Source organism: Macrotis lagotis, chromosome 1 (genome assembly GCF_037893015.1).
Source record: "Macrotis lagotis isolate mMagLag1 chromosome 1, bilby.v1.9.chrom.fasta, whole genome shotgun sequence".
Classification (NCBI taxonomy): domain Eukaryota; kingdom Metazoa; phylum Chordata; class Mammalia; order Peramelemorphia; family Peramelidae; genus Macrotis; species Macrotis lagotis.
Genome location: NC_133658.1, coordinates 514,985,084 through 515,002,924, shown reverse-complemented (window position 1 = coordinate 515,002,924; position 17,841 = coordinate 514,985,084). Strand labels below are relative to the sequence as shown.

Sequence of the window (17,841 nt, the reverse complement as noted above, 5' to 3'; positions counted from 1 at the left end):
GGTGCTTTATCCACTGCGCCACCTAGCCGCCCCTGGTCAGTTTTATAAAACTGGAAAGGTTGAAAGTATAGTCTTTGTGACAAAAAAAGTTTATGCCAGAGAAATAACCTAATGTTGAGGGAAGTTAAATTCCTCACCAAAGGTGATGTCTTTTTTGGTAATGCTAATTCATACAACAAAGAAACCTATAAAAATGGCACTTTATCATCTGAAGATAAATTGTTCTATATTAATAAAGTGGAAAAAATAATAAAATAATATTTAACATGCAAACCTTAATTGTTGGTAACATATATATTATATATATATGATTCTTGTCCAATGACAAAGCAACTAAGGAAGCTAAATAGGAACTAAGTGAGTTGAAGCTAAATGCAAACATAGCTCGATATGTTCTCATGGGAGAGACGAATAAAGCCAGAGCAGATTAGGAGAGGTGCTGGACTGGAAATACCCTGAACAGCAAAGCAAAAAGTGAATTTGACTGTATATGATCAGGCAAGGAACAACTGTTATTGTGTCCCTTTAGACTTCACCTTTAGAGTGTGGTAAGACCATGGTTAGTAAGAAAATGAGAGGAAAGTCTAAAGATGAGAAGACAAGATGGCATATACTAATAGATCTAAACCTAGCCTATTTAAACAAGCTGTTGATGATACAAAATGAGAAATGGATGATGAAAAATATACTGACTCAGATTATTATTTTTTTTTCAGGTTTTTACAAGGCAAATGGGGTTAAGTGGCTTGCCCAAGGCCACACAGCTAGGTAACTATTAAGTGTCTGAGGCTGGATTTGAACCTAGGTACTCCTGACTCCAAGGCTGGTGCTCTATCCACTGCACCACCTAGCTGCCCCGCTGACTCAGATTATTAACATGTTTTACAAAAGTATAACTGATATAAAATATTGCTAGAATGAAATTCAGGAGTTCACTCAGTCAGCAAACGTGTTCTCTGAACATATCAAATCTTAAATATGAATGGGGATTCTCCATGAGATCCATGACCAGAAGAGACATATCAATTTAAAATCTACATAGGAAGAAACAAATGAATGAAGAATGTCCAATATTCATAAACATATTCATAAATATATATATATATATATGGAGTTGGGTTGAGCACTGAGTTTGCTCACAAACACATATGATATGCATTGTACACGTACAAGGATATGAAACCAAAATTGAATAGGAGGAAAAGAACAGGCTGTACTTTTGTTAGTAAATTTATTGCTGTTGTTTTTGTGTTGCTGTTTGACTCTTCATGACTCCATCTAGTGTTTTCTTGGCAAAGATACTGGAGTGGTTTGTGGTTTCCTTCTTTGCTCATTTTACAGATGAGGAAACTGAGACAAACAAGGTTAAGTGCCTTACTCACAGTCTCACAATTAGCATGTGTTTCAAGTCAGATTTGAACTCAAGAAGATAAGTCTTTCTGATTCCAGGCCCAGCATTCTATCCACTATGTCACCCTGTTGACCCATTTAGTAAATTAAACCAAGACTTTTAACAATCTTAATCTGCTCCCTTATCAAAAAACCCACCTATTTTTAAAAATACCAATATTATTCTACTAATTCTGCTAAAAGAATAAAAACTGTGGGTGGACCAAAGGGTGATACAGAGCTATATGGTGGGAATAAGAAGGCAGCAGATGAAATGACTTAATAAGAAGTGGCATAAAATATATTCTTTAGGAAATGTATGACAGGAAAAGTAAGTGAACGAATCATGTAGCAAAAGTGACCTATTTTTAGATTTACATCCCAAAGAAATTAAAGAAGAAAAGACCTATATGTATAACAAATATGTATAAGAATTTTTCTTTTACAAATATTAAGAACTATAAACAAAGGGTGTGCATATCAACTGGACAAATAGTTAAGCAAATTATAGTATGTAAATGTAATAGAAATGACATAAGGGACACCTGAGATTACTTGATAAAATGGTGAAAAGACAAACCTAAGAAGATCTGTGTTAGAGATGAAAAGTAAAGTGTGTAGAATTTTATACAATAACAGCAAGACTGTAAAGAAAAACAACTTCCAAAGATTAGGACTTTGTCCAATGTAATGACCCACCCAAATTCTAGTGATAAAACATGCTATCTAACTCCTGACAAAGCAGTGATGAGACAATAGAGTGAGACAATATATTTCTGAATGTGGATTTGCTTTGCTTGACTCCTTATTTTTCTTTTAAGGATTGTGTTCTTTTTAATTTTTGTGGGGAATTGATGGTGAGGGGACAGAAACTACTGTCTGGAGTGCTGCCAAGATAACAAGAGAGCCACTGGAGCACTCTTTTGTAAAAAAAAAAAAAACAAAAAACCAGAAGGAAGTTCAGATGGAAACACAGACAAGAAGGACAGTTCTAAAAAAAAAAGTTTTGAATTTATTATACACTTAAAAAAATCAAATTATGGAATAGATTCAGGATTTCATACATAATACTCTTGTTCTGTTCTTTGAAAACATATAGACATACTTTTCCCCCTGCTTTGTATAACAGATGGAAAGTTGAAGTGCTGAAGAATATCAAATGTATATAAACCAAGTCAGAAAGCTCTGAGGTACAGCCCTTAATGTTTTATGCAGCACTACTTATTTATTTAAGTTCTGTGATTTCTATCTGTGTAGGTATTAACTTTGACTCTCTGAGGTGGACTGCAATGACCCCCAGTATGAGGAGATAAGTTTTCATGATCTGCTATGGTAGAAAAAATTCATAACTTAGCTGCTAACCTTCTGGTGGTGAACTTCTTCGAAATTTGGGTTTTTTTCTGATAAATAATTATGGGCAAAAAATTATAATTCTATTTTAAAACAATTTTTCAATTTAGAATTATTTGGCTATTTTTGTATAGCATTTGTTCTGTACACTTAATCTTTCGTATTTGACCCCCCCCCCCCAGCCAAAAGAACACATTTGTGAGATGGTTGGTCAGATTTAGGGATTCATTCTATTTATATACAGTACTTTAAAGCTTGTAATGCTTTAAATTTGTTTCATGAGAAAAGGTAGATGTACTATGAAAACCAGTGAGAGAGAGATCAGAATTTGGAAAATACTTTTAACTACCTAAAATACTTATGTTCAATACACATTTGGAAAGATAATTTTTTTTTATCATTTTCATTAACATATCTTTTCCCACCTCTTTTTTTCTCTTTCACAGGAAGGACACTGGCATGGGGAAATGTGCAGCCAGAATAAAAACACTTTCACTTCTCTGTCTATACCAAAGATGTCAAAGAGTTTCTCTCTTCAGATGATACAGCTAATCCAACTACCATCCAGAGTTAAAAATAATTGCCAAGTCAGAATAAAATAAAGGGGAACTTCATGGAATGTTGTGCTTAAAAAGGTCACTAATTATCAAAACCAAATAAGTTGAACAAGATCTGTTTTAAAAAAATCTTTTAAAAATAAATCTTGTACTTCTATCAGTTTCAGTTTTGGATCCCTTAATTACAATTATCAACTCCCCCCCCCCCCCCCAAGGCAATGGGGTTAAGTGGCTTGCTCAAGGCCACACAGCCATGTAATTATTAAATGTCTGAGGGCTGGATTTGAACTCAGGTACTCCTAACTCCAGGGCTGGTGATCTGTCCACTGCATCACTATCCACTGCTGCCCCCAATTATCAATTTTTTAAAAAAACAAGCAATTCTATACATTTTTTTCTCATGAGAAGTAATTGAAAAGATTCAGTTGACACAGTAATACTGCATATAATAACTTCTAATAAAACAAACTATTGGCTTTTAATGATTAAAATTTTAAGTATCTGGATTTTAAAACATTCCCTAACCATTTTAATATTAAATTATATGTAAAATTATGTTAGGATGAGAAAATAAATATGAAATAATGTCAATTTAACACTAAAATCGTAATTTATATCCTATGAAATTAACAATAACTTCTTAAGAGTTAGCATTATAATAAAAATATCTCATAAATTCTTTAAAATATTCTATAAGAAAATAGAATTTTAAAGATAAGTTTATAAGCTATCAGTTACCCTACCCTACCATACCCTATTTATAACATTCTATTCTTTTATATTGAAATATTATCACTTAAAGAAAGTCATGCCTGTGTGAAAAGCCAAATGGATTCAGTTCAAATTCATTTGTGAGTGCATTTTAATAGAATAAGAGTAAAAATCAAATAGAGAACTGGAATCATAGCTCTTCATATTCTTAATTTATAAGGTGAACATATACATTATTTAATATATTCTTACAGTCAAGTTCTTTATTTGGCAAGATGGTAATTAGAAATCTATTTTTATGAGGACAATATTATTTTTCTTCATTATAATGGGTGGCATGTCATTGAAACTTTTTCTAAAGTGTTGGTTTTAATTTTTTTTAGGTTTTTTTTCAGCAAGACAATGGGGTTAAATGACTTGTCCAAGGTCACACAGCTAGATAATTATTAAGTGGCTGAGGCTGGATTTGAACTCAGGTCTCCTGACTCCAGGGCTGGTACTCTTTTTCAACTGCACCACCTAGCTGCCCCTGCTTTTAATTTCAAGAAAAAATTTAACTGTGGAGTTACTTACCATGAAATGAGGTTGAGTTAAAATACGTTTTAGCTCCTTTGCATCATTGTTTTCAGGGTAACATGAAATTTCTTCCAATACCTATAAAGTAAAGGATATATCATTAAAACTCGACAGTGTCACAAGCATACTAAGGAGTTCAGAAAATATGGTAAGGTTTTTTTTTCCCCCTCATAAAAAGGAGAAATATTACTCAATTTTTCTGGTAGATAAAATAATGATTTTTGAAAATTGCATCCTTTTATTTAGGTTTCTTTTTTTTTTGGAAATCTCTCTCTCTTTTTTAGTTTTTTTTCTTTGCAAGGCAAACGGGATTAAGTGGCTTGCCCAAAGCCACACAGCTAGGTAATTATTGAGTGTCTGAGACCGAATTTGAACCCAGGTACTCCTGACTCCAGGGCTGGTGCTTTATCCACTAAGCCACCTAGCCGTCCCTAGGTTTCTTTTTTGACACTATAGAAGATTTATGTATATAGCAATACATTGTATAGATTGTTTCAGAAGTTTTTATCCTCATTATGTAAAATATAATCCAAGAGTTTAATGGAAAATAATGTTAAAAAAGAAACCTAAATATAAATATAGAGAACAACAACAAATTAAAATTAAAACCAATATTGGTCCTAAAGAAAAATTGAGAAGGTATTCTCCCCTCCCCCCTTTTTTTGTGTAGAGGTGGAAGGAGGAAGAGGTTTATAATAAATAATTAATGCCAAATTTTTACTATTGTCCTAATTTTGCTGAACTTGTTTCTTTTTTTCATAAGGGATGGCTTTTGGAGAGAAGGGGTAAAAGATACACTATGTGATATAAAAACAGTAAGCACTTAAATGTTTCTTAATATCACTAAAGTATATTTTAAAATAATCCTGCAAAGAACAATGAATATAAAGCAAAATAAAATCTAAATTAGAGCAAAGGTAATATGACTTTGGAGACAGGGGACTGGGAGAACTAGTGAATACAAAAAACCATTCTAAATAAATTCACCTTCCAAAGAAAAATTAATAAAAGTTTGTGCAAATGTTCTTAAATACTAAATGTGAATTCTTCCCTCTTCTACAATTCCCCTCTTCACACAATCAAAAATCATTCAAAATAGAAACAATTCAAAGTAATCTAAGAATGGGAAGAAAAAAGTTCCTAATTTCACTAATTTTCTTTCCTACCTAATTATGATCAATTTATCCTCCATGCAACTCACCAAATTATAAAACAAAACAAAACCAACTTGTCCCTCCCCCCTGCCCAATCAGAGGAGTCTGCTTCTGGCAAAGGTTCCTTCCTAGGAATCATTGACAGGGAATTGAAGATAGCAATGTGGTTTTTCATTTTCTTTATATTGAATTTTTCTATTCTTATTAGTTTTTAAATCAATACCCAAACAGGTAAATGGTAGAATTTTCAAATTTTCAAGAAGTAGTATTTTGCAAAAGTCATATCCTTCTCTTTAGATGAACTTTGCCCATTTAAAACTTAGTTTCATAATATGGTCTAGAGGGAAAAAGGTCTGTTCTTTTCAGGATAAGCATATTGTTGCTATTTTAACTTAATATGTTGGGCTCTAAAAGATAATTTTAGACAGCAAACAACTGTTTGTTATGTTTAAAAGTTTGGTCTGAAGTTAATGTTTACATAACCAAAAATGGAAGTCACAGGGGGAAAAAAGTCATTAATATGACCCAGAAATAATCTAGATTATGATTATGAAAATGCTACACAGAATGATATAAACTTTGAGGACAGGAAGCAATTATTATAAAAGCCTTAAAGGCAAAAAACATGTCACATACTTTTTTAAAATACAATCAGAGAAAATACAGGATTTTTGTGAGATACAGATATCATTTCAGCTAGTTCTGGCTGTATTGTTAAAACATGATGTTTCTGTCACTATTATTAAAATAAACCATGGCTAACAAATCATTAAACTATGCCTCTTTTCTTATGCATAAAACTAGTGGATTGGTTGGAATGGTCTCTGAAATTATATCTCCAAAGTTGTTATTCAAAGTGCATATTCTACACGGGTACTTTTTTTTTTTTTAAGTTTTTTGCAAGGCAAATGGGGTTAAGTGGCTTGACCAAGGCCACACACCTAGGTAATTATTAGGTGTCTGAGGCCTGATTTGAACTCAGGTACTCCTGACTCCAGGTCCAGTGCTCTATCCACTGAACCACCTAGCTGCCCCTACAAGGGTACTCTTAATCAAGAAATAGGATTCTGGTTATTAGAAGGCTCATCTCACCTTGACATGGTGAAGCAAAGAGGAAATAATTACTGTTAGTCACTTGGTTATGTTCTTTGACTTTTTGGTGAATAGCAGAGAAAATAAGTGGTTAGTTGAGCTGTGTAAATAGGTGTGAGAGCCTCTCCAATAACTATATTCCCATGACATTTAACACTTTTCAATTCATATACTTTATATTTGAATTATAAGGCTTGGACTTTGAAACTTTAGGGAAGGGAATTACATTCTTTAAAAATATCTTTTTTCAGTTGAACTAATTCTACTGCTGATATAACAATACAGTAATGATTGTCTGTAATGCATCTGACTATTTAATAATTATAAACATTTAATTAATGTTTATGTTCTTCTTTTGAGCTTTACTATCTTCAAAAAGCCAACAAAAATTTCCATAGTAATAATGTATTTCTAATGGATGATATTAAGTACTTTAGAAATAAATGAGTAGAACTATTAACAAAAATGTTGACAGGGAAGATTAGAAAAGCTAAGTGGCTCAAGTTCATATAGTAAGTTCATAACAAAAGGAAACAACTATCAACTAGGCAGTGATGCTGCTGACATGTTTTCTATGAAAAATACTATCAGATCAAATTTTAATGACTTTCAAATCTGCATATAATTGCATTAAATTATCATTGTGATTAAAAATCAACTGAATAAGTTAGAGCACCAAATAATGTTGAACAACCAGAAGATCTATAAATATACTGGAGTAGGACACCAGAGAAATCAAGGACATAAATGACATTTTAAAAGATTATTACATTTATGGTCATTATGTTTATTTTCAACCAAAGTATTTTCCCATAAACAGAAAAATGTGTGCAACCAAACTAATAGATTATTCAAACCTGACAGACTTAAGCAAGTTTTAATATTACCTCTTTGGCTCTCTGTACAGCATCACTTGGAGGATTCCTGATATGTGGTGAAGACTTCGTGTTAATTTTGTCATAAAGCTAAAAGCAGAGAAAAGCAAGAATTACATTCTATTTTGATGTTCGACAAGACCCAAAATTCTTCAATTATTTGCAGTAGTGTGAAAGCCTACATATTTTCCTAGTAGTAAATTAAAAGTCTAATGTTTGAAATTTAAATCAACAAACACTATTTTAGAGCAGAGAAGAATCTCAAATAAAATCTGAAGATTTCAGCAGGATATTTGTATTATTTTCTCATTCACTTTTTTTTAAAGATTTTCTAAGGCAATGGGGTTAAGTGGCTTGCCCAAGGCCACACGGCTAGGTAATTATTAAGTGTCTGAGGCTGGATCTGAACTCAGGTACTCCTGACTCCAAGGCCAGTACTCTATCCACTGCACCACCTAGCCGCCCCTCTCATTCACTTTTAATGGACGTAAGATTTATGAATACTTTACTGTAAATAATTTTAATATAAATATAATCCTGTCCTTTGAAGTTAAAATTTCATTGAATCACACATCTCTTCACACATTGTCTCTTATTAGCACATTTCTGAAAATGAAGCTAGAATTGAATGAAGGGAATGTTTCCTGGAATATATGAACCAAAAAAATTTTCCTAAAAACCTAAATTTTGGGAAATGAACAAAAACAGCTCCTTTGAGTAAGGAATGTTTTCACAAAAGGATTATGCCTTATTGAGTAGGTTTATTTATTAATGAAACTGATGCCAGTATGTTTTAAGATGAAGTTAATGAGTTAATATTTCCTATTTTGATTTTTAATTCAAACAGAAGTCTCAACACGAACCAACTAAAACAAAAACAGAAACAAATGATCTTTCTTTTCCTAGTGAGACCATTTCTTAGTAAATAATCTTTCTAATTTTTAGAAAGCAATCTATTTTAATCAAAATGTATCAGTTATAGAAAAGTCTACTTTGAAAAGAGTTATAATGTAGTCCAGAAGTATCAAATTTACAGACGTTCCCCATGTAGCTGAACCAGATTAAAATGTAGCAGGAAAATATTAAACAAAATAAATAAATATGATAAAGATGATTATTTATAGAGAATGTTAATTTCTAAGTTAATATGATTGGAGTTTGGCACCCTTGGTTTTAGAGAAGAGAGAGCTGGCCACAAAACAAGGAAAACCTTGTCCATCTCCAATATATACTGGCTCTATATGACTCTGTTCAAATCACTTATTATGTCATGGCCCAGGGCAATTTTCTTAAGAATACAAATTGCTCAGAAAGAATATTGTTTTTGACAGATTAGCAAGATATTACTAGACCATGAAATCATAGGCCAAGGTCCTAAACTTATTATTATGAAAGTCGATTTATTAATGATAACATCTGAGGGTTCCTGGCATTTCCTCTGGTTGTCCCTAGGTCTGGAATCCTTAGCTTCCTCCATACCATCTACTGACCTCCTTGGCTTCCTTTAAGGCCCAACAAAGATTCCTACAGGAAACCTTTGCTATGCCCTCTAAACTCCAGTGTCTTTCCCTGCTCATCATTTCCCATTTATCCTGGATATAGTTTAACACACACACACACACACACACACACACACACACACACACACACACACACACACAGAGAATGTTCTGCCCCTATCTGACTGTGAGTTTTAGGAACTCTCTTTTGTAATCCAGTCATTAGCACAATGTCTGGCACTTACATAGGAGGTGTTTTGTAAATGTTGATTCACTGATTTTTCTCTTGCTCTGCCAAATAATTTTAGTTGAAAAGTCAATGACAATATATAATTTTATTACTTAAAGTATTGGTTTATATCATGTTAGAGATTCCAAACCTTTTTACAGTCATAAAGCTTTTTACTTTAAACAAAGTTTTGGCAGAAACCTTTCAGTAAAATTTTAAAAAATTTATTTTAAAAGATACTAATGGCATTAAAAACATGTTGACAACAAAAAAACATTTTTTAAAAACAACTTTATGTTGAATGAATGTAGGGATATCAGCAATAGCTTATCTATTATTAATCTTTTTATTTTCACAGATGAGTAAAAAGAAATGCAGAGAAGTTAGGTAACTTGCTCAAAATAACATAAATATTAGCTTTTTCTCACTTTTACTTAAAAAAATTTGAGAATTTTATTCTAAAATCTGTGGGGTTTTTTTGGTGATACTCTTGTGGTTTTTTAAGAATCACAGAAGTTTCTTCTAAAACTCAATAACATGATATACACTGAATATGCAGATCACTAGAGAGAGAAACCCAAAGTGGACAAAGTAATCACATATAAATCAATTAATCAATCAAAAAGCCTTTATTAAGCACCTACTAAATTCTACACTGTGTTTAGTACTAAGAATACAAAAAAAAAGGCAAAATGCAGTCCTTGCCCTCTCCTTTTCTATCTAGTGCTGAATGAGGTTTCTTCTATTTCAAAGTCTGGGTCAACAACATTTTTTTTTGGGTGGGGTAGTCTGACCTTTCACATTTTATTAATTACTCAATAGGCACTGGTTGAAACATAGTTATCTTAAATATCTTACAATATATCAAAGAGAATAAAGATCTGTCTTGCTTCTTAACCCTTTTGTGATCTAAGTGGCAAGTCATTTAATTTCTCTTGGTCTCAGTTTCATCTATAAAATGGAGGGGATAGACTGGATGGTCTCTGAGGTCCTGGTTTTACATCTATGATTCTATTTTGCACATAATCGGAGACTGTTTGACAATCAACTAATTTCTAACTGCACACTGAGGAGTTTAATGATTGATTATAAGATGCAAAAGTCAACTTTCAGTTATAAGATGGATTTCTCTAATAGTGGTGTGACTTAGCTGAGCATATACATTGGATGGGACCAATACAGACTGCAACATGGATGCATTGTACTGGGTGCTCTAATTTTCATAATTTCAACTTGTTCTTTCTTTATGGAAGTCCTGATTAGAGAAACATTGCTATGTAGGAAAAATGACTAGCCTAGAAAACCTAATTGGAACACACAAAACTGACCCTTTCCCATACTCTATTTAATAAACTAATATTAGAGTCTGAACAACTGTGCAGTATGGTAATGATTTATTTAATACATGAATTTAATCTTTTAGGGTTTAACTGACATTCTGATAGTTCCAAAATGAGTCTCTTCAAATCTCTGCAGAATATAAACAGACAGCTTTCAATTTAAAAACTTGGTTGTATTCCAAAAGTTTATTTGTAAAATCTGCTGTTTGGAACCAGGAATGCAGTTTCCCATGGAAACAATGTTTTAAATGGTGATAGGTTCTCAGGGTAGTACACAAAAGTTGACTGAGATTAAAAAGAGGTGGGAAGAAAATATGTTTGAGTTATGGTTTCTTTTAAATGTCAGAAAATATATTAAAAAAAACCCTTTACAATCAGACAGTCTCTTGATATGTTGTGATACTAATTAAAAAAATAAAAAAACCAAAAAAGAGTACTTTTTAAACTTGAATTTTAGTACTTAGAAAGCAGATTTAATTAAAAAGGTTTCAGAGGAACATGGAGATTTGTATGGCAAATTCTGAAGAGAACTTCTGAACCTTTTAAGACCTTTGGCGACTGGTAGCATTGGGCTTTTTTTTTTTTATGATTTTAAATTTTGTTCCAATATACGTAGTCTTTCTTTCTGATGATATAGGCATATAAGCTGATTTTCATCAGTCATGAGATCCCCTTTTCCAGGGGAATGAGGATAGGGGAAAAGTGAGGATAACCAATGGTATGGATCAGAAGGCTTTGAATTGTTTTCTGTGTATTTGTGTTTGTTTTTCTCAGAGGTTTTTCTCTCAAGAGTCTTTATGTCCTAGATTAGAAGTTATTTTAACCAACTGGGATTTTGTGCTCTGACCAACAGATAATGGAGTGATGTTTCCTCTAATAGTCTTCAGGATTTCAACCAATTACACCGTGGGGTGAGGACCCACGCTGGATGGTTGAGCAATGGCCTCAGCTGTTTTCTACATGGTGAAACCTCCAACAGACACAATTATACATTAGAGTCTAGGAGGAAATGGGATAGGAAACTCTGACTTGAAAAGGAAGTATGTGGGTGTGGGTACAGTTTCATGTGTCTAAGCCTTAGTCTTCATGTTTCTTGGTCCAGAAGAATCAAGATACTGCTTTTTCACCTGGATGGAAGGGAATGGAAGGGATAGGTGGGAATCTGTGGGGTTTAATTTGATTAAATCAATAAGCATTTAGTAAATGTTGTAAGTGCTGGGGATAGAAAAAAATGAGAAACTGTCTGCCTTCAAGAAATTTATTTTCTGTTGAGATTTGGAAAACCAGACTGTTAGCTTATAAACAGAGAGAGATGGGAACCTAGGCAGGAAAGAAAGAAAAGAATTCTTGGCAAAGAGAGAAATGAGTATTTATAAAAACATTTGTTGGGGTTATTTCTAAGTGTGGACTAATCAACTAGAGACAAAAGTTCCTTTTTGACAAAACATCTGATATATGCAATCTACAGGAGACAAATTGCTAATAATATCCTAACCGCACATCTTTCTATTGACTGAGGTTACATATTGTTGCCCAAGGGAGCTATCTCTAAGAAAAACCTGGAGCTTTAAATATTATCCATTTAGAGGAAGAAGCTATGAAAAACAGGAACAGCTTAGAGGAGTAGATTTGGGAGATAGAGGGGGAGCAAAGTTCCAGACAAGTCAAATCTCCTTTTTGTTGGGGCCTCTCAGTCCAAAGCTATCTTCCCCACATAGCAGAAGTTTTCACTTCACTTGGTTACACTATCCAAAAGTTTACCAATTCATTATGGGCGTAATGCTTAGCATGGAGTCAGGCAGATCTGAATTCAAATTCAGCCCCCACCAGCTGTGTGACCCTGGGCAAATCACTTAACCTTGTTTGTCTCAGTTTCCTGATCAGTAAAATGAGCCAGAGAAGGAAATGGCAACTACTTCAGGATCTTTGCCAAGAAAACCCTGAATGGGTCACAAATAGTTGGACATAAATGAAAATGGCTGAACAATAAAAACATCAGGAACAACAAATAACAACAAGTGAGAAGTTTTATGACTTGCTCAGTCAAACAGCTATTAAGTGTCACTTAGCACTTTTATTCAGATCTTCCAGATTTCAAAGACTGTCCTCTTTTCATTTCTCCATGCTTCCTTTTATTCAGCCATCATTCAGAAACTTCCCCAACACATCTGAGAAAAATGTCATATTAGATAACAACAATTTTTCATTTTCTCATTCTTATTAACAATTATTTTCATATTGTGCTCTCCCTGCAAATGACAATATATTAAGCAATCCATACTTAGGCCTGAAAGTTCAATCCATTCAAAGGAAAAAGTCCATGATCTTAGGGAGTTTACATCTAACTGAGGCAACTTATACAAATTTAAGTGTAACATCGGGGGGCTCAGGGACTATCCTAAGCAAAAGAATAAACTAAGTATTAAAGAACTTTCTATAACATTAAAATGTGTGGCTATGCCTTTAATCAATCAAAAGACCATAGGAACCTGAACCAATGGATGAAAACTAGATGACTCCACATAGGAAAGATCTTGTGATTTGTTGAAAAGACAAAGTCATACCTCTTGGGCTATGTATAAAGAACACCATGGTAGTATAGTGATTTATAAAGGTGCTGATTAGATTAATTGGAGTCAGATCCCTGAGACAGCATCACTCAGGAGGAAGGGTGCTGGGTGGTGGTATTTTGGGGAGGGATAAAGAGTCCATGAACCAGGCAGTCTCTTCAAACCCAATTCCCCAAGTGACCATGTTTAGTGGAGAGATTGGTGCAGTAGAAGACATCACATCTTGTCAGCAGGAGGCAGAGACTACACACCTGTTTTCCTATTGCTTCTCTGGAAAGCAATGAGTCCTGGGGGACTACTTTGAGGGAGCCTAAAGGGGAAGGATTACAGTCCTGTTTCTATCCAGCTGCCATATGCTGGTTTCTTTTGTGTTTATTCTTTCTTGATCTTAAGGGAATAACTATTTCAAGATGGGAAAGCCCAGTGGATCTGGTGAATACAGAAAACACTCAGCTCCTATCACAGATCCCACTAGTGGCTGAGTCAGTAGTAAGGGGTGCAGGTAGTGGCTGACAGTAGTGGAAGTGCCTGCAGGTGGATATGGTGATGATTTCAGGGACTGAGACCTCTTGTGGCAGAGACAGAAATAAGTGATGGCTGTGAACTCAAAAAAAGGACAAATCTTTGGGGGGGGGGGCAGCAAAGATCTGTACCTGAGGGAAACTGAGAGGGGGAAAGGACCACCAATAATTAAGAAACATTTGAAAATGTGTGCCTCTCTACTATAGTACTTTAAGTGTGAGCCCATTTTCCCTGGGGACATTGTGTGGACAATGAGAAAGTAGCCTTCAGTTGGGTGGAAAATGTTTTATGCCAATTTGTTTATTATAGATTTTCAGCAAATCTCTTTTCTAAAAGATAATGGAGTTACAGGAAGGAAACACATCAAGGGGGCTCAGGAACAACAGTGTTGGAAGTCATCATTGCTGAGTAACCTCTAGAATCTTGAGTAGGGACAGAGAGTTGCCCCCTGGGGACCCATGATCCTGAGAGGGAACTAGGGGAGTAGTGCTCTATATGCACATATCCAAGGGGTATGCTTAAGTCAGGTTATATCAGCTCAAGATTATAAATCACCAGTTTTTTGATGAGCATTTATACCTTGGAAATGGGTACATAATGCTATCAGGGTTTGATTTAATGTTGATTGTCCCAGACTTTAAAGTGTTGGAGAAAGTAGAATACACAACTAGTGCAAAGTTATAAAGGTGGTGGGAGATGGAAGGTGTGTGCAGTGCAAGAAACCTGGAAAGACAGAAAGGGACCAGGTGGTGAAGAGAATTAATGTCAGAAAGAGGAGTTTATATGTGAGAAAGAGAACACTTAGACAACACTAAGATGGCAATTCAACAGAGAAATTTGTAAGACAAGTGGGGAAAAGGATTCCCCTCTTTTGAGGAAAGAGTTATTGTTTTAGATATGTTGAGTTTGGAATGCCTATGTTATATTCACTTTCTAATGTCCAGTTTGTGCACAATGTGGAAGCTTACGCTGAAGCTATGGCTGAACTCACAGAAGCTGATGAGATCACAAGCAATAGAGCACAGGAGAGAAAAAAAAAGAGAAGAGGGTCTTTGGGTTTTGCTAATGGAAGTGGGAAGAATTTCTATTACTTCTTTCCCACCTCCCTTTATGTGTATATGTACATACATGAAACATATACAATCTCTGAATTGTATTATAGTCCAATTTTTTTTAGGCCTTTTTTTTTGCAAGGCAAATGGGGTTAAGAGGCTTGCCCAAGTCCACACAGCTAGGTAATTATTAAGTGTTTGATACCAGATTTGAACCCAGGTACTCTTGACTCCAAGGCCAGTGCTTTATCCACTGCACCACCTAGCCGCCCATAGTCCAATGTTTAGGTCATAAAACCAATAATGTTTTTTTTTTTGGGTGTTTTACTTCTAAGTCTAAAGTTATATTAATGCAAATATGAGGTACTGTTATGTGATGGAAAGAACACTGGATTTGAACTTGGAGGATCTTTGTTCTTACAATCTTCTGCTTCTTATTACCTATGACCCTGGGAGAATCACTTAATTTGCCTGGGATTTGGTTTCCCTATTTGCAAAATGAGGGGCTTAGATTAGAAAACAATTAAGATTCTTTTAAACCCTAAATCCAAGTAACTAAAAGAAACAAAGTAAATGCATGACTAAAATCTGACAAGTTAGGAACATTTGAATATTTGTTGGTTGGGAATGTTAGAGATGGAAGGAACTTGAAAAGCATCTATTCTAGTGCTTCTCAAAGTGTGGTCTAGGATACCTGGGGATTCCCAAGCTCTTTTTAAAGGGTCTGTAAGATCAAAACTATTTTCATAATAATTCCAAGAAAGTTAAAATTTTAATATGAAAAAATATTGATAATCCACATTAAAAAAATCTCACGGGGAAGACAGTCAAATATTATTTTTAGGAGTGTAAAGGGGTTTTGAGGCCAAAAAGTTTGACAATGATTGACCCAGTTTAATCTCATGATTTTACAGATGAAGAAATGGAGGTCTAAATCGAGGAAGCGATAATTTAAGGAAGTGAAATGTTGGGAAATCAAACAAACAAACAAAGCAACACTCACCTCACTTCTAAGTCCCCAAACCAAGACAACACACCAAGAAAGGGCAAGAGGCTAAAAAGACTGCATTACATTCAACAACAGGACATAAAAGCAAATTCCATTTTGCACCATCCTCAAAGAGTCTCAAGAAAAGAAGGAGAGAGAAATTTCCTTGGAGGTTTGTGGCTAAATACAGAAGATTCCAGTAACAACTATCAGGCAGGTTTTAGTTAAAAGAATCCAGTAAAGTAGCGCTACTTTGAGGAAATTTTTTTTCTCTGAGTTTCCCCTCTTTTAGGTAGCTTTAAGAAAAATTATGTCAAAAAAAAAGGAGCAATGAATGTGCCAAATTTTCTAACTAAATATAAACTCTTTTGTAGCAGCATAGTAGGAAGAGTTATTTTCAAATTTGTCTCTTTGGGCTTCAAAGTTCCCTTAAGTAAATAATAAAAGTATCTAAATCTTTCATTAGGACTACTTAGGCAGTCCCCAATTTCCCCTTTACAACTAAAACTCTCTTCACTCTCTTCAACTGTTTCCCTTTCTGTTTTCCCAGTTGTCCATACTGAATCTTTCATCTTTGTTCCCACTTCTGATTCAAGGTCAACTTAGGATGGTATTTGTGGAGGTAGGATGGATAATGGCAAAGCCAGGGAAGAAAATAGCCCTTTCCTTCTGTTCTTGTAGATAAAGGAAGTTAATCTCACCTAGTACTATTGCTAAGGCTCACCAAATCCCATAACAACATGATCCATCCCAATTACCACGTATCTGTGTGTGTGTGTGTGTGTGTGTGTGTGTGTGTGTGTATAAAAATTACTTATATATGGTTTGTGTGTGTATATATATATATATATATACACCCATGTAAATTAGTTTATTTTCTATTTCTATCTATTCTTTTTTCCATTCAACTGTATATGAATATTATATAGATCTCAAGATAACTTGACTTTCCTAATAGAATCTTTTCTTTTTTTTGGCAAGGCAATAGGGCTACATGACTTGTCTCAGGACACAGAGCTGGGTAATTTTTAAGTGACTGAGGTCAAATTTGAACTCAGGTCCTCCTGACTCCAGGACCAGTGCTCTATCCATTGTGTTACCTAGCTGCCCCTCCTAATAGAATCTAAATGTAACATAGGAAAGGAACTTTGCTGTCTATTTCCTTTATTCCTAACAGAAAAATAGAGTGAAAGAAGGCAGAAACAACAGGCAGAAATCTTGGTAAAAGGGAAAGCAAGTGAAAAAAAAAGCAAATAAACTTGAGATTTGAGGAAGAAAAAATCATTGATTCAGTTTTGGGATCAAAAGAGACCTTCAGTTGGGAGAAAAGACACTGGATCTTTCCTTTCATGGTGAGGGATCCCTAATCTTTGGGTCAGCTTCTCCTTTGCTCTTTGTTTGCAACTACAGTTAGAACAATTTAAATAAAAACCTATACCAGATCACATATACTGCTATTTATATAAGTGATGGTATGAGTATATATTATTCCCAGTCTACAGAATTTTGATCATATAAGATGAATCAGGATCATAAAATAATGTTTTCACTGAATATCTCCTACCCTTTAACTTGAATATTTGAGCTTTGGGGATAAGAAGTGTTAAATTATCCTGAGGGGTGATATAGTATGAATGCATTTTCTCTTTCAGCAGTTTTTCTCTTAGCATTTACCTAACTTCAGCACTTACTTTAAACAGACAAGGAAATGTGAACAGCTGCAAGTGGAACAGACTGTTTTAGACTGTCCCATGATCAACTCTCTTACTGCCAGTCTTTTTGGCATAGGCACAAATTTTACCATGTACCTCTGTGGACAGAAGTAATCTAGAATCCTAGAGCTCCCTCATAGTTTAAGAATCATATACAATGAATTTAAGATAATTATTTTTTAAAGTTAGGGGTTGTGTTTTTGTTTTTGTTTTTATGCAAGGCAA

General features: G+C 34.2%; 1 protein-coding gene across 13 annotated transcripts in view; it reads right to left on the bottom strand.

Annotated features, from left to right (window-relative positions):
- CASK (calcium/calmodulin dependent serine protein kinase) overlaps positions 1 to 17,841 on the bottom strand; it is a 466,034-nt gene that overhangs the window by 51,219 nt on the left and 396,974 nt on the right. For all 13 annotated transcript variants that reach the window (XM_074214148.1, XM_074214150.1, XM_074214151.1 and 10 more), the window contains 2 exons: positions 7,717 to 7,794; positions 4,581 to 4,661 (listed from right to left, as the gene is read on the bottom strand). In XM_074214148.1, the coding sequence (XP_074070249.1) occupies positions 4,581 to 4,661; positions 7,717 to 7,794 (159 nt within the window). The remainder of the gene's footprint in view (positions 1 to 4,580; positions 4,662 to 7,716; positions 7,795 to 17,841) is intronic.